The sequence below is a fragment of the Labrus mixtus genome, chromosome 13 (assembly GCF_963584025.1).
Source record: "Labrus mixtus chromosome 13, fLabMix1.1, whole genome shotgun sequence".
NCBI lineage: Eukaryota > Metazoa > Chordata > Actinopteri > Labriformes > Labridae > Labrus > Labrus mixtus.
In genome coordinates this window covers 18014099-18027921 of record NC_083624.1, presented here as the reverse complement: position 1 = coordinate 18027921, position 13823 = coordinate 18014099, and the positions used below count along the sequence as shown (strand labels likewise).

General features: G+C 39.5%; 1 protein-coding gene across 1 annotated transcript; it reads left to right on the top strand.

Annotated features, from left to right (window-relative positions):
• The first annotated feature begins 2311 nt into the window (after window positions 1–2311).
• Window positions 2312–6591, top strand: slc10a2 (solute carrier family 10 member 2). The gene is made up of 6 exons (XM_061053999.1): window positions 2312–2855; window positions 4056–4174; window positions 4383–4471; window positions 4614–4789; window positions 5585–5742; window positions 6139–6591. The coding sequence occupies exons 1-6, from the start codon at window positions 2467–2469 to the stop codon at window positions 6324–6326; spliced, it is 1119 nt and encodes a 372-aa protein (XP_060909982.1). The 5' UTR covers window positions 2312–2466; the 3' UTR covers window positions 6327–6591.
• Window positions 6592–13823: the final 7232 nt, after the last annotated feature.

Here is a 13823-nt window from a genome sequence, read left to right as displayed (position 1 = left end):
CTTAATCGATCCTTGACTCTGTAAACTTTATCACATAAAAGTCTCAGGTAGTGAGCTTCATCAGTTTAGGATTGTTGTTTACCTGAACTAAGACATTGGTTTTGTCACTTCATCATTTTTTTATGGCTTCCACACTTGGCTACACATGTGCAACACGTTGATGTTGTGTAAAACAAAAAAAATCACTCCCTCTTTTGCCTTTTTAATGTGTTATTGCTTTACAACCATGAAATATGGAGGATATAAACAAGAATGTCTGACGCTTCAACCAAAGGAGGTTTAGACTTTTCCTAACTGAAATGAATCACTACTTGCTGATTGGGTTCTAAAATCTGTGCAGACCCCCTCCGAGTCAGTGATTAGCAGAAGAATGGGGAACTTGCTTGTTATGTTGAATGATGCTCATTTAGTAAAATATGCTCCTATATTGAGAATGGTTCCCATAGTGGGGGCTGGGACCCAACTGTCACGAGGGCACCCAAGGGGGGGATGTGAGATGCCTTCAAAAACACATTTTTTTGTTATGATTTATATATGCATATTTTACCCATTAATGTCAAAATAAAGAAAACAGAGTTCAATTTAAAACCAAAGACATGAAGTGAGATTTATGCTTAAAGGAAATTAATGTGTTAAAATACTTAAAATGTAAGTTTGCCCATGACAGCAACAGTTTAGGTGTCTCCTACTCTGTACACATGAAGATGAACACACCTGTGTGTCTTTTTATTAAGTGTATGTCCACTCTGTGCTGAAGTCTATACATGGAAATGACATGTAGTATTTGGTTTTCAAAGTCCAACTCCAGACACAGTGGGGGTCCCCAGTCTCTGGCATCTTTATTTTGGGGGTTGTGGGCTGAAAAGTTTGGCAACCTCAGATCCAGAACATACAGCTGTTTAGACACACCAAGCAGACGGAAAAGAACGAGTGGCAACGAAGGCCGAACTGTGTCGTCGCCTAACGTCTTGGTCAAAAAGTTGCACATGAACACACCGCAAAGACTACAGCTGACGCCAACTACCATGTGTGAGAGGAAATAACTCACCATGCCAGCAGGCGGCGGTAGTCCGTTATTATGTTACAAGAAGACCATTTTCACACAGCTGTCGCTCACCACTCGTATTATAGGTAGCCTACTAATGGAGAATAATGTCTGATAAAAAGTTTAAAATGGCGCTGGCGTTGTCAGCCCTTGGTCTTTTAGTGGAAAAAGAAAAGGAGGGGCGGATGCGACAAATAATGAGAAACCGCACTAATGGGTGAAAGAATGGAAACTACAGCAGCATGCTCAAGGGGCTTTCCTGAACCTGTGTCGAGAGCTGGCGATAAATGAAACCTCCAAACAGCCAATCAGAGAGATTCCTCTCACCGAACTGCCGACGCTGATAGGATCAGCAAAAAAAAAGGCAGACACACTGCAAAATCTAGGGCGATGACCGACGTTCTCCTTGGTGTGTCAGGGCCTTAACATGCACATCCATTGTGTTGTACAAATAAAATAAGACATTTTTAAAAAAAGGCTGATGGCATGGATGGTGACAGCAGAATATCTAGACCTTTAATCTTTGAAAGAGAGGGTTTACAAACCAATGGGTGACGTCACAGTGGCTTGTACACTTTTTACACTTTTTTTTTTTCATCCCAGCCGTATCTCGGTCAGTGTCCTCTCTCACGCAGTCACTTTTTGCATATTTACAGCTCTGCCCTGATCGACCTTCCACGTCTCCAAGGGATAATCGGTGCATCTAAAATGTTGCATAACCTTTTTAGAAGTTTATACTTTAAGATGATCATGTTGTATAATAATTTCCTTTTCTGTATTTCTAGCAAGGACGTGTCTCACCAGCTTTAATGTCAGAATATACATAAACTGTTATCATTTCTGTGTTTTATATTGAAGTTTTGACCATTTAACAGACTTGGTTTTACTTTAAAGACGAGATTTAATGTGTAAATATATGAGGCCGATTTGTTTTTACAGGCACCATGCAAAGAAGACCTTGTGTATGAACTACAAGCATCTCCTCCCTGCTTACTGGCATGCGAGGGTGATGATGCTGCACAGCAGAGCTGTCCAATAAAGTTTTAAGAGGCCAAGGAGCAATAAAAGGTGGCACTGTGGTGCAATCATTTCCTCTTCAGAATGATTCCCTTTTTTATATGCATGTTCCTCTGAACGCTGACCCCATAAAACACAAAGTATTGGTTAATTTTTGATTTTTTTTTTTCACCTGATGATTTTCCCACCCAGTGCTATTTGGCTGAACCAGGTTAGGCATAAATAGGAGTGAGTTGAACACTTCCTCTCACTGTCACTGTCATCTTCTTGGATCACAGAAGCGGATACGGGAGCTGTCTTGTGGAATCTAAGAAGTACCAGATCTCAGGAAAACGTGCTTCCATCTTCTGTCAAATTGGGAAGCCCCTTGATTCTCTTCTTCTGCTCTCATTATACCGTCCACAATGTCTGCAACAACTGCGGTGCCTATCACCTGTGACCCTCTTGCAACAATCTGTTCTGGAACAGACTGCCTCATTCCTCCCAGTAACTTCAATGAAATTCTGAGCGTGGTGATGAGCGTGGTGCTCACCGTCATGCTCTCGTTGGTCATGTTCGCCATGGGCTGCACCGTCGATGCAGAAAAACTGTGGGGCCACATCAAGAGACCCTGGGGCATCACCATCGGCTTCCTCTGTCAGTTCGGCATCATGCCCTTCACAGCCTTCGCCTTGTCGTTGGCCTTTCGTGTGCTTCCTGTACAGGCTATTGCCGTCATTATTATGGGCTGCTGTCCTGGGGGAACCGGATCTAATATCATCTGCTACTGGCTGGATGGAGACATGGACCTCAGGTAAGCAACCAGCTGGCTGATTTGAGGCTCATTGAAATATCCAATGTGACTGAGTTATGTCAAGCTATTTAAAAAGCCATCCTGGATGGTGTTTCTTGTTCATGGACAAATGATATCTAGCAGCATAAAGTGACTCTTGATCTCAGTTTTAGAGGAACACTTATCCAGCACAACACATGTAACTAGTGGATGACCATGTTTCTCGAGAGTAAGGCGGCACTTATCAGGCAAAAAGCAGCTTAGGTAGGCAAATAACTCCACCACTCCTTCTAGTTACTGCCATCAGGCAGACGCTACAAAGTCCCTCTGGCCCGTAAAAACATCTACAAAAAAAATCCTTCATTCCCTCTGCAATAACCACTCTAAACAAAGTCAAATAGACCACCTTTTTAGAAGCTGTTGTTTTTAACAGTCCTCTTTTAATGTCTGTACAGCACTTTGTGTTTTTAATGTAATTTGTGTTTATTGTTTGAGCCTTGTCAAAGGAGAATTTATATCTCTGTTGGGACAGACAATAAAGTGTATCTATCTATCTATCTATCTATAATGAGTTCTGTTAAGTCACTACCATTTGCCGATTGGGTACCATGAAGGTGTTTGAGACCAAACCAAACTTATACAATCCTACAGCTGATGCAGTTTTCTCTGGTCGTACTTTCTGGTTGTTTAGTCGACAGTCTTTGTATCTCAAGCAATAGTTCAACATGTCTGCTGAGCTGAGCCACAGACAAAAAGGTTATTTTGGATTGACACACACAGAAAAAATAAACGACATAAAAGATCACGTTAAAGTGATGAAAAGAAAACAAATCTGACGTTAAGAAGAAAACTAACAGCAGTGAGGTTGCAGAGACAGATTTTTTAGATCTTCTCATTTAAACATGTCATATGCCCAAAGTGGCTGGTGGAACTGGAAACATTTAGGCATAATTAATAAGTATTTGTTAAATGTTGCTTAGAAAACCAAGATGTTTGAGACCGAAGTTGAGTACAAACGGGGGGCAAAGTAAGGAAAACGTCAGAACAATCATTAAACCACTGCTTTGTGTGTTCTCATTGGCTGCATAAATGGGCTAATGATTTGCCCCAAAATGGTGAATTTCCAAATTGGACAAAACAAGGGCTGCTTGAAATTTAAAAAGACATGATATACTGTATACATTTTTGACTGATACAGTTTCCATGTTTGTACTTCCTCAGTATCAGTATGACGGCCTGTTCTTCTATCCTGGCGTTGGGGATGATGCCTCTCTGTCTGCTCATTTACACCTCCGTCTGGACTTCCTCCAACACCATCGAAATCCCATACGACAGCATCGGTATGTGAACTATAACGGTTCAGTACTAGTGTATAAAGACGATCTAGATTGGTGTAGACATCCTTTGACGTATTCAACATAAATGAATAAACTGATGTCTATTCTTACGATCTTACACCCTGTTGATCCATCATGCTTTATAAATAGTATGTTAGTTTTTAATGGTACTAAGATAATGAGATGTAACATGATGTGTCTGTGTTCTCAGGTATCACTCTGGTGTCCCTTCTTGTCCCGATTGCTCTGGGAATGTATGTCAAACGCAGGTGGCCCGTGGCAGCAAAAAAGATCCTTAAGGTAAGAATTCTCATTAATTCATAAAGTCCTTATTAAAGCTTCATAAGTAACTTCTTCACCTTCTACTCTTTGCCAATCAGATATTTGAAAAAGGGATTTATTGTGACATTTACATTTTGCATTTTCTGCCTGCTGTTCACAGGTAGGCTCCATTGGAGGCTTTTTGCTCATTATCATCATAGCTGTAATTGGAGGAATTCTCTACCAGTCCTCCTGGACCATCTCGCCATCCCTGTGGATTATCGGAACGATATATCCCTTCATAGGTTTCAGTTTGGGGTTCTTCATGGCCCGTTTTGCAGGTCAACCCTGGTACAGGTAAGGAAACAATCTTATCTTGTCTAATATTCAGCTTCGGCAGTGTTCTGACACTTTTAATAATATCATGTGAGGCACACATGTAAGACACATTTATGGTATAAACCAAGCACAATGTGTTGTGTGACATAAAAGCCGAAAAAGTCTGCAACAGGTTACATTCGTCCAGTAGAAATCTAGAGTATATCCACTTCTTTTGAGAAGTCGGAAACTTTCAGAGTTACGCAATATTCACAAGTTGTGTTACATGTATACTTACTAACATCCATATCTAACTTAGAAACAAGACCGTCCTCAGTAGTTATTGTGCTTGAACATTCAATTCAAACCTTTATTTATTCTCAAAAGGACAATTAGGTTTCCCTCATTTCCAGTGCCACATGACCAAACTCTTACAGTTTCACTAAATCAACCGCCATCAATTATTTTTGCTTAACTCAACTTTGCATATTTGTTATCCCCTACTTGACTGCTTAATTTGTACAATTATTACTGGGATTGCACGACTATTATTGCTGCTTCAATGATGAAACCCTGCCAGGTAAAACATAGGGTACAGAGTTTTACCTTTATGTAATATTTTGAAGCATAGTGTCACTGACCAAGCTGCCTTTTTGAAGAGTTTTAATGAGCTGGTTACAGCACTGTAGTGATGTTGGCATGTGTTCATTGTCCCACATTGGGCCTGCTTCCTTAGAGCTGACTTCAGTTCTCTGTCGACAGAATAAAACAGTTTTATTATTTCAAATTCACTTATCAACACTGAGGTCTGTTTGTCATTCCCCGTTTGTTCAGATGTCGAACCATCGCTTTGGAGACGGGTTTCCAGAACTCCCAGCTGTGCAGCACCATCATCCAGCTGTCCTTCAGCGCCACTGAGCTGGAGGTCATGTTTGCATTCCCGCTCATCTACAGCATCTTCCAGCTGGTGGTGGCTGTCCTGTCCGTGGGAGGTAAGAGCAAAAAAGAAAATGAACAGAAGCAGCAAACGTTGTGAATCCCAGGAGTGACATGGTGTTTACGTCCATGTCTCTCACAGGCCAAATACAAAACAGTTCAAGCAGGAGTGGATCTCTTTCCTTTCAGATTGGGAATACATTTTGGTCTGATTTTTGTGCCTTGATGTGTTAAAATGTCTCCATCTTTATGTGGGCTTCTTCCTCTGATTCCTGCAAGTTTACTCAAACAAGACCAAAACTACAGCTCGAAATAGAACATGACTAGCCATCAATTATTGAAAAAATAGTCCTTTAACAGCTTGCTTAGCTAATTTCAAAAAGTCCCTGCTGTGTGAATTCCAAGATGGCCAATCAGTGTTTTTGATTCTGTGTTTTTTATTCCATCTGCAGTTTACCAGCTATATAAAAAGAAGTGCGGCGGAGGTTCAAGTGATGACGACAGTGAGGCTTCCGTGGAAGCTGATGACAGTGAAGAGAAGAAGAAGCACTGTGCTCTTGACAACAATGCCTTCGAGTTATATGACAATGTTAGCAGTGAAGAGAAATCTAAGAGTGCTAACAAGCACACCAAGCTGTGAAGTTAGAAACCTGCAAAGGAAAGACTTGTGACTGGCAGGACGAAGCATCCAGGACCTCAGCAGCCTCACTCGGTTGTGAGCCCACACTGCACTCTGCAGGTCGGAGGCGTGCACTACACGTCCTCGTCTCATCAACCAAGGAGGAAAATGTAAAATAGGAGGGGTGCAAAATATTTGTTCTAGTGTGGCAAAACATTTATTATAAAGGGATGATATTGTAACTGTAACTGTAACTTACCACTGTAACTTTTGCTGCTTTGCTAAAGTGCTCATGATGGATAGGCCGGGTCTTTGTAACATAACAATGAGTAAGGTCTTCTACCTGCTTTTTGTAACATAACAATGAGTAAGGTCTTTTATCTGCTTTTTATAATATAACAATGAGTAAGGTCTTTTTACCTGCTCTTTTGTAATGTTAACAGACAAAGAGTAAGGTCTTCGACCTGCTTTTTGTAGTGTCTCGAGATAACACTTGTTATGAGTTGACGCTATACAAATAAAAATTGATTGATTGATTGATTGATATTGTATGAATATATGAGGCCCTTCTTTCCCCTGGTAACCTCCCTGGATACACCCCTGTGCATAAATGATTCAAACTGAACATTTAATAATGTTAAATACAGACTGAAGTCATCTTTGTGGAATAATTGTTGTCAAACACTTTTAAACTAAAGACTATTAAACATTCTTGATTTTTTTTTAAATATTTAACTTATTTTTAATGCAGCGAATGAAACTGGTGGTTATTACAGACCAACTTTGGCACGTGGTACCAGATGAAAACTCCCGCTGCATGTGTGTTCCTTCCTTTTCTATACCTCATATATGCTCTGTGATAAATGAGTAAAAAAAGAGTATTTATCACATTCTTAGACTCGTAAAATTCTCATATTTCGGGAGCTTAGATGAGTGTTAACTTTGAACACTTAAACTAGTGGTTTTACAAATCTGCAATGGTTGAAAAAAACGTGGATTAGAATCCCAGTTTACGGATATTTATGAAACCTGTTCAGATTTTAAAAAGTAATTTATTAGTCCTCTGTATTGTGCAAAACTTCTTCAGGCATTTTTTTCTCATGTTTAATTACAGTCTATTGCAATATTTTACGACTTTTCATTTTTTTAATGCTGTTTTACAACTGAGCTGTATCGTTCTCCAAAAGGACTTTGACATGTTTGTGTTCTTTGTGTTTCGACCAGAGTTTGACTGTTAAGGATTCCGCTCAATAAAAAAAAAATATTCATATTTGGACGCTTCACCTAATTGTTGGATGTGATGTCAATTGATGTATTATTTGATGCAGTGACTGTTAGGAGGATGAAAGGGGATGCCAATAGCTCAGACGTGGGTTGGGACAACAACCCATCTAGAATTTACCTCAGGGATTAATAAAGTGTTTCAAAATCAAAATCAAAGGAAGATTGAATAGTGATCATGGTGACACTGACCCTTATGTCAAAGATGGCACATGATTGTCTAGTAAAATGTGGTGAAATGTTAACAGAAACAGACCACATGCTTCCAATAAAGGAACATTAGTCATACAATAAATGTAATTATTACAGCTGTTTAAAGTCCAAACTTAATTTACTGCGCGCACAATAAACTGCAGGTCGTGTCACGTGATAGGCAGGAACAGTTGTGTCCAGCTGTGCTGACTGTGGCGTTATTTCAGTGGTGAGCCAAACGAAACCTCCAGTGTGCTCAATGTGCTCAACCGACACCCTTCTACACACTGGCCCCGCCCCCTGATGAGTGCACTGATGCTGCCTTCACTTACTGCTGAAAATACTGGGAATTCCGAATTTACAATAAAAATGTGTCTCCTCGTTATCTCCACATATTTTACTTTTTGTTTTTTAGATTTGACTCCTCAGTTTTCTCATTATAAATGTAGCTCATGCTTTTTGAAAAAAGTTTTTTGTAGTCTATAAATAGCTGTCCACAACCAACATGTGTTAAACTTAGGCCTACTTTATATCTTGGCCCTGGAGGTCAACACACGTGGATGAAAACATCAGCATACATTATTGTAATGAGCAACTTGAACAAAAACAAGTCACTTGAGGGAGTCCATTGTTCTTCCACTTTGGATATCTCAATCTGTTTATGTATACAGTTTTCAATAACGCCAAATCGACCTCACACTGCGTCCCCAACCAACCAAATAATAAATAACTTTGTTACATCTAATATTGTCTTCTTAAACTCTGACAGGCTGTTTGCTCTCATTCAATCACATGTCTGCTATCACCTTGAGCCCTGACTGTAAGCACAGCATCCACCCAGGCCCCGCATACTACCCACATTTTAGGTAACATCAAACATGAATGAATAAATTATGCATTTCTTAATTCATGAATAGATGAATGATTAAGACACAAGCTATTGTGAAACATTTCAGTTGTTTCACAAACGATTTCACAAATTACTCAAAGTAGCATTTAAAGATGAAAAGATGACCAGAAGACAACAGTACAACAATAGGCTATAATAACTTGAAATACATTTAAGATGCGTACAATTAAATTAAAATGAAATGAAATGGTTGGGCTTTAATTACTGTTAAAGTAGAGTAATTAAGTCAAGTCACGTCAAGTCACATTTATTTATAAAACAGCAGCAGCTGACCAAAGTGCTGTACAATGCATCAAAGAAACAGTTTACAGGGGGTTACAACATATACAAAAAACACAAAATAAAATACGATTGAATAAATAGGAGAGATAATGAAATCAATAACTGCAATCTGAAAGAACGGTCTATTCAGGACCAGAGGACTCAAATGCTAAAATGTTAAAAAATATGTCTTTAGAAGGGACTTAAAAGAGTCAGTAGAGGATGCAGACCTGATGGGGAGAGGGAGGCTGTTCCATAGTTTGGGGGCTTTAACTGAAAATGCACAATCTCCTTTTAGCTTGAGTCATGAGTGGGGGACAGCCAGCAGGCCCATAGATGACGATCTCAGGGGCCTAGATGAGGTGTACGGTCTGAGGAGGTCAGTGATGTATAGGGGGGCCAGGCCATTCAGGGCTTTAAAAACAAACAAAGCAATCTTAAAATCGATTGATTGATTGATTGATTTAATTGTAAGAAGTTATAGGCCATCCAGTTTTTTATGTCTTCAATGCATTTTGTAAGAGAGGTGAGTTCTGAAAGGTTATTTGGTTTGACCGGTAGATAAAGCTGGGTGTCATCTGCCTAGAAGTGGTGAGGTTGTGCTTCTGGATAATTTGACTAGGATGGAACCAGAGGTGTAAAGAGTACTAATATATTCTACTCAAGTAAAAGTACTGTTACTTTGATAAAATTTTACTCAAGTACAAGTAAAAGTACCAGTTTAAAAATGTACTCAAGTAAAAGTACCAGTTTAAAAATGTACTCAAGTAAAAGTAAAAAGTAACTTGTTTAAAATGTACTTTAAGTAAAAGTTACTTGGTTACTTTTTTTAACAACGCATCTCTTGTGTGTCGTGAAAAAAGGACGAGAGGATATTGATCTCAAAGTTTTTTTTAATTAAAGGCAAATCTTCAGATCAAATCAAAGATTTATATTTTCAGATAAACATTTTCTTTTCTACCCCTAAGACAAAAACAAAATATACATAATGATGAATAAATAATCAAGGATTATATGTTCAAATAATCAGCTGTTTCATGAAGGGAAATGTTTAAAGGCTTTATATTTTGATCCAGCAGATGTAGCCCTTGAGCACCAGCATGAAATCAAAACAACTCGCGCTGCATTGTTGTGTTAGCATGCTAATGCTAGCGATCTTTATTATGCTCGAATCTTCACACTGCATGTAAATTTACCCGAAATGAGCGTGATCTAGAAACGCAGTTAAGCAGTGAGTACAGTATGTTATTCTTCTTTTCTCTAGTCCCTCAATTAAACAACTTTTAACCGCGAGGGGAGGAGTCAACCGGCCGTCCCGGCGATTGTAGTCGGGAACGCTACAGTGAGAAAAAGCATTCACAGCCACTTCTTTGCCCGAGAGTAAGAACCACAGCCAACTTATTTTAATCATCTGGACTTAAGACAATAAGACATCAGTTTATAAACACCTTCAGCAGGTAGACCCGCTGTAGTGGAGTTGCTTATCCGTGCTGCACTACTAGTGATGTGTAGTTCGTGAACGATTCGTTCAAAACGAACGAATCATCTGGGTGAACGAACTGAACTGAATCACTTACTGAAAAGAGTCGTTCATTTCTCTACTTCAGTTGCGCTCTCCTCTCTCCCGTCTCGTGTCTCTCTCTCTAGACCGTAAGAGTCTCTCAAAGCCCGCCCTCCCTCCTCTCCTCAGTCAGTACAGTGTGTGTGTGTGTGTGTGTGTGTGTGTGTGTGTGTGTGTGTGTGTGTGCTCTCGTTCTCGTGTGGGAGCTCTCGTTCAGTTCCGCTCTTCCTCTCAGTTCGTTCAGTGAACGAACTGAGAGGAAGAGCGGATCTCTCGTTCAGTGAACGAACTGAACGTGTACTGAACGTACTGAACAGAACGGTCGGGGAAAATAAATGTGATTGTTTTAGCAGCTTTCAGTTTGCAAACTGTAACTTTATCCAACTAAATTCTCAGCTCATTGGTTTATTATTCACCACCGGCTGTTCTCAGTACGTTCGCGAGCAGAACTAAACGTTCGGCCGTGTTTCAGCTTATTAAATTCAGATTCACAGACAGAGCTGCGGAGAAGCACTGAACGATTCGGTGAACGAATCTTTTGAACGAATCACTTGAACTGATTCTACTGATTCAGTACACTGAAAAGAACTGCTTTTCCCATCACTATGCACTACCTGAAGTGGCACCGAGCCAAGAAAAGTCTGTCTCGCTCTCTCTGCCTCTCTCTCTCTCTCTCTCTCTCTCTGTCTCTCTCTCTCTGTCTCTAGTCGCTCCGGTGCGATGAGGGAAAATCATTCATAGCAGTCTTATTTTTTTACTCAGTAACGGATGTGATTTAAAATGTAGCTAATTACAATACTTAACAGAAAACCTACTTAAGTAAAAGTAAAAGTACAGATTTTAAAAACGACTTAAAAAGTAGTAAGTACAGCAAAAAATTACTCAATTACAGTAACGCGAGTAAATGTAAGTCGTTACTTTACACCTCTGGATGGAACCCTGTGGTATCCCACAGGTCAGACCAGATTTGGAGGATGCGGTGTTGGTTATATTTATGGAGGAAGTTCTATTTTTCTGGTACGAGGTAAACCAAGTCAGAGCAGTGCCACCAACACCAACCCAGTTCTGCAAGCGATTAATTAAGATGGTATGGTGGACAGTGTCGAACGCTGCATAAGGTCCAGTAGGATCAGGAAAGCACAGTTTCCAGTAAGGAGAAGGTCGTTGTGGATTTTAAGAAGTGTAGATTCTGTGCTATGGGCTGCTCTGAAACCTGATTTAATTAAGAGAGGCTCGAGGCACTTATTTTTTCCAACTTTTTCAAAGACTGAAAAAAGATTCCAAATTAGGAAGTAACGGGCTATTAAAACGACTTTCCTAGCTAAGTGTTCCCATTTTACGAGGAGACCTTGAACGCAGCAGAATCCCGTTTGCTTAGAGACAACAAGCAGACGAAGAGGAGCCGAAGGCGCTCTCTCGTAAGTAACAAACTCATCTTTATAATACGTTTATGTCTGTTTTTGAATTTCACAACGTCGTCATTTAAAGAAACAACATGGCGCCGAAACACAAGAAGCCCTTTACATTAAATGTAGAAACACTAACAGACGGCAGGAAGAAGCTGTGGAGAAGTTCATCTCCTCCTTTCCTCTTCTGTAACTTCGCCGTTATTAGCCTGATTTACTTTCTCCTACATTTGATGATTTGATAAGTGTGACTGTAAGAGTTTAACTTACTTTTTTTCCACGCTTGGTAAATAAGTTATTCATGTGTTCCCCTGGATACTGAATTATATGCTACATTGACGGGTCACATTCTTCCTGAAGTGGTTGTCATGCCGTTCACAAGCCATTGACAAACTACTAACGGTTAACTTACGTAAAGTTACGCTAGTTAACTCACGTAAAGTTACGCTAGTTGACGGTCACTTATGTTGTGCGTGTGATTCCCGATTCAAACTTCACATAATTAATCGTGGTTGGAAAAGCTAGACTAACTGGATGTTATAGCTAATACAAATAAATAACAGTAAAAGTTAGCAAGTTGTGTTGGTTTGTTAAACTTACAGACGGTACTTTGTATTGGAAGCCCAAAGAGACATATCCATTATCGGCTGCATTTTAAATTACTCAGTTTTACTGTGATAACACTTGAAAATCAGGCTGTTTTCCAGTTGAGATCTTGAGGAAAAACAACCAAAATGTGTATTAGAGCTGGAAAACGGACTTAAGTAAAGATTGTGTGACATATTCACTATTAAAGTGCACTTTATAGTGAGTAGTGTGTGATTTTGAACACAAGCAGAATGTGGTTGTTCCCTTCTGGCTTCCGTAGGTCTGATAAAGTTTTACGTAATCACTGTTGAAAAAATATGCCAAGGGTCCCATTTAATACAGGAAGGGGAGATTGGGGACAGCAATTGAGAGACTATTCTGACTACAGACCAACCTCTGTTAAACGTATGATTATTACTCATGCTGATATTATGTTTGACGTCTTCTTAACAATATTTATTTTGAGTATAAGAACTTGGAAGACAGATGTTGCTATTGTTTTCTGTATAATTATTGTTTTCTGTCTTCCTTGTGGCTGGAAGGTCAAACTGAGCATGTGCAGTGTGAGTGTCATGTCTCCTGCATGTTTCTAATTGCTAAACTTGGTCCTGTTGTAACCGTCTCCTGTCTCCTATAAGCCGTAAATGAAGCGTAATCATAAGATAATTGAGAGGAAGGCTTTGCAGGTTTAATGTGTTACATCAGTAATGCCGAACAGACAGGATGATACTTCTTTAATTATTATCATCGCTATTATTAAAGTATTATTGTAGGATTGTAGGATCTGTCTGCCATCTTGGTTTTTATTTGGTTAAACTTCATTTTCCTCACGACTTTAACCTTGTGTAATAAATCAGGATGAACTGACCAACATGAAGAAACATCCTGTTGCAGTCGATGACATTTCTAACATGTCTTCATCGTAAAGAGGATCAGTCTTTGGCAAAGTGAACAAGCAGAAACAATTTGTTTAACACCAGCTGAAACAACCCAGTCCGTAAACATTAACCTGTAACCCTGTTGTGCCGACATGAGTGAATATAGTGGAATAATAACTCAATGAAAAAAACTAAAACAAATGGTGCCTTGCACAGGAAGTGATCTGACCAGACCGATTTCCAAACTTGGTCGGCCCCCGGGACTTGCACTGGCGCCCCTCTGGTTCCCCAACATAAGTCCCTTCAGTCTGAGCTGCTGCCACCGTCTAATTTTGTTTTCAAAATAAACCAGAAAGTTTTTAAATTATGAAAACACATTTTTCATTACAGTTTTTATCTGAAATCCAAGATGACGTTCTCGTTAATTAAAAAAACATTTGA

Coding starts and splice junctions, on each gene's coding strand:
- slc10a2 (XM_061053999.1), top strand. CDS start 2,467: ATGTCTGCAACAACTGCGGTGCCTATCACCTGTGACCCTCTTGCAACA. Junction 4,175..4,382: donor AATCCCATACGACAGCATCG/GTATGTGAACTA, acceptor CTGTGTTCTCAG/GTATCACTCTGGTGTCCCTT. Junction 4,472..4,613: donor CAGCAAAAAAGATCCTTAAG/GTAAGAATTCTC, acceptor TGCTGTTCACAG/GTAGGCTCCATTGGAGGCTT.